The sequence below is a fragment of the Balaenoptera physalus genome, assembly GCF_965194825.1.
Source record: "Balaenoptera physalus genome assembly, chromosome: 1".
Classification (NCBI taxonomy): Eukaryota; Metazoa; Chordata; class Mammalia; order Artiodactyla; family Balaenopteridae; genus Balaenoptera; species Balaenoptera physalus.
Window position 1 is genome coordinate 168,079,679 of NC_138882.1, and position 6,000 is coordinate 168,085,678.

The following is a 6,000-nucleotide window of genomic DNA, read 5'->3' on the forward strand; positions in this document are numbered from 1 at the left end:
CTGCAATAAGAGAGGCCACGACAGTGAAAGGCCTGCGCACCGCGATGAAGAGTGGCCCCCACTTGCCACAACTAGAGAAAGCCCTCGCACAGAAATGAAGACCCAACACAGCCATAAATAAATAAATCTAAAAATAAAAAAAAAAAAAAATTAAAAAAAAAAAAAAAAGTTCATTAAGGAATTAAGAGGGATAAACCTTTTGCAATTATTTTATTATAAAATATTAAAATAATGGAAATCCAAAACAAAACTTCTCCATAATTCCATCAGTAGTAAAATCAATGTTTTCATTTGTTCATGTTATTTTCTATTCCTATCTACATGCATGTTCAATTTTTAGATACTTACAATAACAAAATAGATTACATTTTCACTTAATATTATACCCCGAGTATTTTTCCATTTTGCAAAATTCTCCCCCTTAGTCTCCCTTTCCTTTCTCATCCCCACCTGCTGAAGGTAATCAATGGTAACAGCCTGACATGTGTCCTCCACAAGTTTCTCCAAGCTCATACATATACAAGTATAGACACATATGTGAGGAAGAAAGATCACTTTGTTTTTACAAAAATGGAAGCATGCTACTTATACATATGCTTTCTCTCTCTATTACGCATGCCAAACACATATACCTCAAATTTAATATACAGAAAAGTTTAAGTATGAAAATGGACACAACTTACTATACCAGGTAATAACACATACATTTACAAAAGTTATTATTTTGTATGTAACCTTTGAAAAGATAAAGGGATTTCACAAAAAAATTTGGCCACCAGATTTAGTTAGATCTCATGCTTCTAACAGTTTATTATAATAACCATGCATAAAATAACCCCTCTACTTACAAGCCTACATAATGAATTTTAAAACTTATTTCAGAAAATAAAAATTTTACAGTCTTTAAAAAAACTCATAAATAATATCTCAAAAGTATCCTGACTTTAAAGTAAGAGAGTGTGAGTGTGTGTGTATAATACTGGCTTTCAGAGACTTCCCTGGCGGTCCAGTGGTTAAGACTTCGCCTTCCAATGCAGGGGGTGCGGGTTTGATCCCCGGTCAGGGAGCTAAGATCCCACATACCTCACAGCCAAAAAACCAAAACAACATAAAACAGAAGCAATATTGTAACAAAATTCAATAAAGACTTTAAAAATGGTCCACATCAAAAAAAAAAAAAAAAAAAAAACCTCAGTGCCTTAAAAAAAAAAAAAAATACTGGCCTTCATTTGAACTTGGTTCTTTCTAAGGCAGAGATGATAGATGGATGTAGTGCTCACCCACCCACATATTCAGCTTCCCCATGTTCACAAATTGAGAGACTGGCATTCAGATATAGTCTGAATACAATCAAATCAATCTTACCTAATTAATACATATTGTCCTAAGTGCCCACAAACATAAGACACCAGGCAGACCTACAAAGAATTTAAGGTTGTTAACTCAATGGTTTTAAAAACACACTCTCCCATCTAATCGTAATCCAGAACAATCACAAAATCCTTAAATCTGGATTCACAGAAGAGAACTTAGGGTGTAAAGGGTGATATGAAAGATAACTGAAGGTCCCAGAATTACAAACCAGATAACTTGGTACCCAAGCCATAGAGTCTCTAATGCAACAGATAAACTTTTCTTACCAAAAATCAATTTTTGAGTTACTATTATGTGAAGGTCATAGGTGTTGGAGATGCAAAAAGCATATAATGGCCCTACCCTTATGGAGTTCACAATATAGCAGAAGAGTCAGAATATGTAATTCTAAATGATCATAAATAAATACCATATACCACAGCACAATGCCTAGCATATAGTTCATGAACTAGCACAGGTACTCAATAATTTTTTGTGACTTATGATTGATTATAAAAGTCAAAGGCAGTAAGCATCATAAATACAATACCATGTCATCAATGAAATTTCAGATTAAATAATCTAAACTTATTATCTAGACCTACGTAGTTTGTTTAACTACCTCAAGGCAAACTATTTTATAAGATACTGTACTTTTGTACACAGTCCCCACTAATCTGCTTGGAGTACACATATGGAATCCATGTGGAGTTTAAGCACAGGCACAGACAAAAAATGAAGGAAAAAAAGCACATGCACCATGTGTACCATTTAAGACAACTCTACTGAACATTCTAACCAAACTATCAAAACCAAAATGGATTATGGAGCCTAAAAGACACTGACTGTAACCTTCCTCCACAATAAAACTGATAAAATAATGGGGGAAACCTGTACGAGTGCTCTGTATATTACATACTGTTAAAAAATAATAAAGTTTAGACTGCTACCATTGTGGCACCTTTTAAGTGTATTAGAAGAGAAAGAAGTATTTAATATCTAGTTGAATTTGTTACCAAAGCACATAGATGTTTTCTAAAACATTCTACGTTATACTGTGAATGACAACAGCATTAGTAGTAACTGGATTCAGAGACCTCCTTGAATAAACATTACACATCTAAAATAATTTATTCTTTATATTTTAATAGGTGGACCACATGCCATACGCCTTCACTCAAGCATAATGAGGATCCAGTTTAAAACTGGCTCACAGCATGAAGAACAATTTAAAATTTCAAAACACGTGCATTCCATAACCAACATTTATACTAAGTGAACTATTTGGACATACTATCACACAGCTTAATTTGTCCTATGTATGAGGAAGATCTAATTATTGCATGAGGGAGATCTAAAATTTTATAAACCTAAGACTGTCAACAATAAATTTTAATTGCTCAATACTACAGTGAAATGCATGAAAATAAGAACTGATGAATAAAGAGATAAATGTGGATAAATATGTGATAAAACAAGTATAGCAAAATGTTAATGGTAGAATCTAGATGGTGGATACTATGGACACTCCCTGTAAATTTTTTCAGCTATGTAGTTGAAAATATTTTCCTAATAAATTGTGGAAAAAATACTGCTTGACACTTCCCTCGTTATTTACCCTTTAAGCTTTTAAGGAGAGAAACATAGATTTTAAAAACTCCTATGTGGCATCCAAAACAAGCACCGTAGTTTGGACAAACATGGATTCAAATCCCAACTCAACCTCTTAACTAGCTATCTGATCTTAACTATTTAATCCCTCTACGCCTACATTTCCTCATCTGCAAAATGGGTTTCACATAGTAAATGTGAGGTTTAATTCTTCCTATAAAGCACAGTGCTAGGCACATGGTAAGCACTCAAAATGTTAGTTGTATTATCTATATGAGATTGCTAACTTTATGATAAATCGAAAGGGCATTCTCAATAAAGATTACGCAGTAATTTTTTAAGCAGTTGGCTTAACACTAACTTCATTCTGATACCGTTCACCAAAAGGAAGATTCCTGGTAGTAAACTTACTGCTTAACACGCTAAGCGGGAGGGCGGCGGGCGGTAAAAGAAAAAAATCTAAAAATACTGCTCAATCGACAGTACTGTATTATTCTCCATCTGAAAAAAAAATCACTCAATTAAATAAGAAAAGTTTCAAGACAAACTTTAAAAGGCACTCAACAACTACGTGGAATTGGCTTCGCCTCTGCAGGTTGTTTGGGTACATCCTTGATATGACAAAACTTGTCACACTCTTCCACGTTCTTAAATGTTGGTAAAGGGGCTAGACTAGAAAATGACATTGATAGTTGCCAAAATCTTTCTCATACATCAGGGCATGCCAACGACCCCACTTCTTCTCAGGTAAGAGCACCACCTCCACCTTGGTCTTGATAACGGTTGGGGGGGAGGGGAAAGGAGGTAGGAAAATGAATTCGCGATGGTATCACCGAAGACCCCTCCACCACTCATTCCCGCCACCACCACCCCCACCTGACCTCTCTCCTGTTAAACTTCCAGACTCTGGTTCACCAAAGATGCACTTAAGTCTCTGACACCTTCCCTCCCCTGGTCCAAATAACCCACCCCCAGTGTTGGAAAAATAAAAAAACACAAACAACAGCCCCCGCCCCTCCCCCTCCCAACCAGCAGCAAATCTTTGTCCCACCTGCCGCAGGACCACTCTAAGCGCGCTCCAGACCCAAGGTTGCCTCAGTCCTGCCCGCAACCTTTCCCCAACCGGGCCTCGGCGACCCCTCCACGAGCCTACGCATGGCCCATTCCCGGCCCCGGCCCCGGGACGCGGACCCCGCCCCGCCCCCCGCCGCCCGCCGCCCGACGCCCGCCGCCCGACGCCCGAGTTCTGCCTCACCTCACCTACCCTCTTTCGGGGGCTGGACTCCACCTCTCTCTCCGCCATGTTGGGCCCCGCTCGGAACCACTGCGGCTCCCAGCGCTGTGGCGGCGGAACCTCTCGGGCCCCCGGCCCCCGCCCACACTGCAGGCACGGCCGCCTCGCGGCAGCTTCCCCGGACCTGGCCGAGCCTGGCGCTTAGAGTGGGGAGGGGGCGGATGCCGCGCGCCGGGTCGGAGATCTTGAGATCTCACGGGTGCGCGCGTAGGCGGTAGGGCCTGCCCGGGAAAGGGGGGGGGGGACCGGGACTCGGGGGGTTAATGGCCTCCAAGGGGCCCCGTGAGTAGGATTATTTTCTCTCAGAGAAATTCCTCCGCCTGCGGTTTCTTAAAGGGATCACCAAAACCAGCCCCTTGCGCGCGCCCTTGATGCGCAGGCGCACCCTAAGCCCCTCCTTCCTTTCCCACCAAGCCCCCGGTCCCGAGCGTGCGCGTTGAGTGGCCCAGGGTAGGCCAAATCCTGCAAGTCTTTTTGCAGCCAGCAGCTGCTCCCACTACTCAACTATGGCCGCTTCCTTAAAGGGACCATGACGCAGTGATGAAGGAGGAATGAAAGAAATTAGTAAAACGGCTATCTGGAGTATTGGGTGAAATGTCAGTGAGGGGTCCAGATCACCATCTTACTCATGACTGCAGAGATACCATTGTAAGGGGAAGATGGTGGTGAGCTGAAGTTCACAGTGGACCTCTGAATGTGAAGAATCCCAAGCAATGAGGGAACAAGCCAGTCATCTCAAGAAGATCCAGCTTACCTGCCTTTAGATGGCCCGATCTGAAGCACAGGACATAGAATATTAAGGGCCAACTTTGATAGCCTAATGTCAAAGCCAAATCCTTTGGTGATTTTGAAGACTGAACAAACAACTGGAGATAATTTCCCCGGTAGTAATTTGTCCTTTGAATATCTAAATCGAGAAGGATCTCAGGAACCATCTACTGTGATGTTCCCAATGGTAAAATTGCAGCCTGGTCAGGGGAAGTGATTTGCCCCAAAGCATGTAGAGGTTGGTGTGAAATTAGAATCAAGACTTGAGTCACAACCCTCCAGGGTTTTCAATGCACCAAGCTGTCTTCGAAACAAGAAATAAATTCATTTTAATCTAGAAGATTAAAAATGAAAGTTCATGATATTTCAAGAATACTGTAATTATCCTCTGAAGATGTGTGATGGTTTGCAAATATTGTGTGTCCTCATTCACCTCCACCGAAGGAACTTTGAGAATCTGACTCAAAGAATGAGCATCTTATTCTCTAAGCAGAAAATTGGGAAGGAGATTTGGGTCTATCTTGCCCTGAAACCAGAGCTGAAGATGGCTGAAGAAAATGAGGGCCTGATCCATTCCTCTTCATCCATTCCAGTGCCCCACCCTCAGATGGAGAAAAATTGCCCTAATGGAGTTATAATGATAGCTTAGGGGCAATCATATAAGAAAGAAATACAAAGAATTTGCTTCCTGAAAGGCATTCCCCATGATGAGAGATATTCAAATGCAAATGAGCAACTCATAAAATTACAGGATAATGAGATATAACTTTTGTGTGTCACTTTAACTTTTATATGTTACTTGGTAGATGTTTTGAAACTAAGTTTCCTAATCCATCACATTTTGCTGAAAACTCTCTGTGAAATTGCTAGAAGTTTCCATGCTGGTCTTTGCTTACTCTTTTTCACCTTTAATTTCACTTTTGGGTAGGAAAGAGGAGAGAAAGCCAAAAAATAATAATAATAAGTGTTATCTT

The 6,000-nt window shown here is 40.5% G+C and overlaps 1 protein-coding gene across 8 annotated transcripts in view; it reads right to left on the bottom strand.

Annotated features, from left to right (window-relative positions):
* The window catches only part of ZMYM4 (zinc finger MYM-type containing 4), a 171,128-nt gene extending 166,436 nt beyond the window's left edge, over positions 1 to 4,692 (bottom strand). For 2 of the 8 annotated variants that reach the window (XM_082415281.1, XM_082415279.1), the window contains exon 1: positions 4,229 to 4,689. Coding sequence is in view for 3 of the 8 variants with exons in the window: in XM_082415275.1 (XP_082271401.1) it covers positions 4,220 to 4,267 (48 nt within the window). In the remaining 5 variants the exon portion in view is untranslated. Of the gene's footprint in view, positions 1 to 4,015; positions 4,061 to 4,219 lie in introns of those variants that run through there. The other 6 variants (XM_082415274.1, XM_082415275.1, XM_082415276.1 and 3 more) reach the window with 6 other exon arrangements.
* Between the last annotated feature and the right edge of the window lie 1,308 nt (positions 4,693 to 6,000).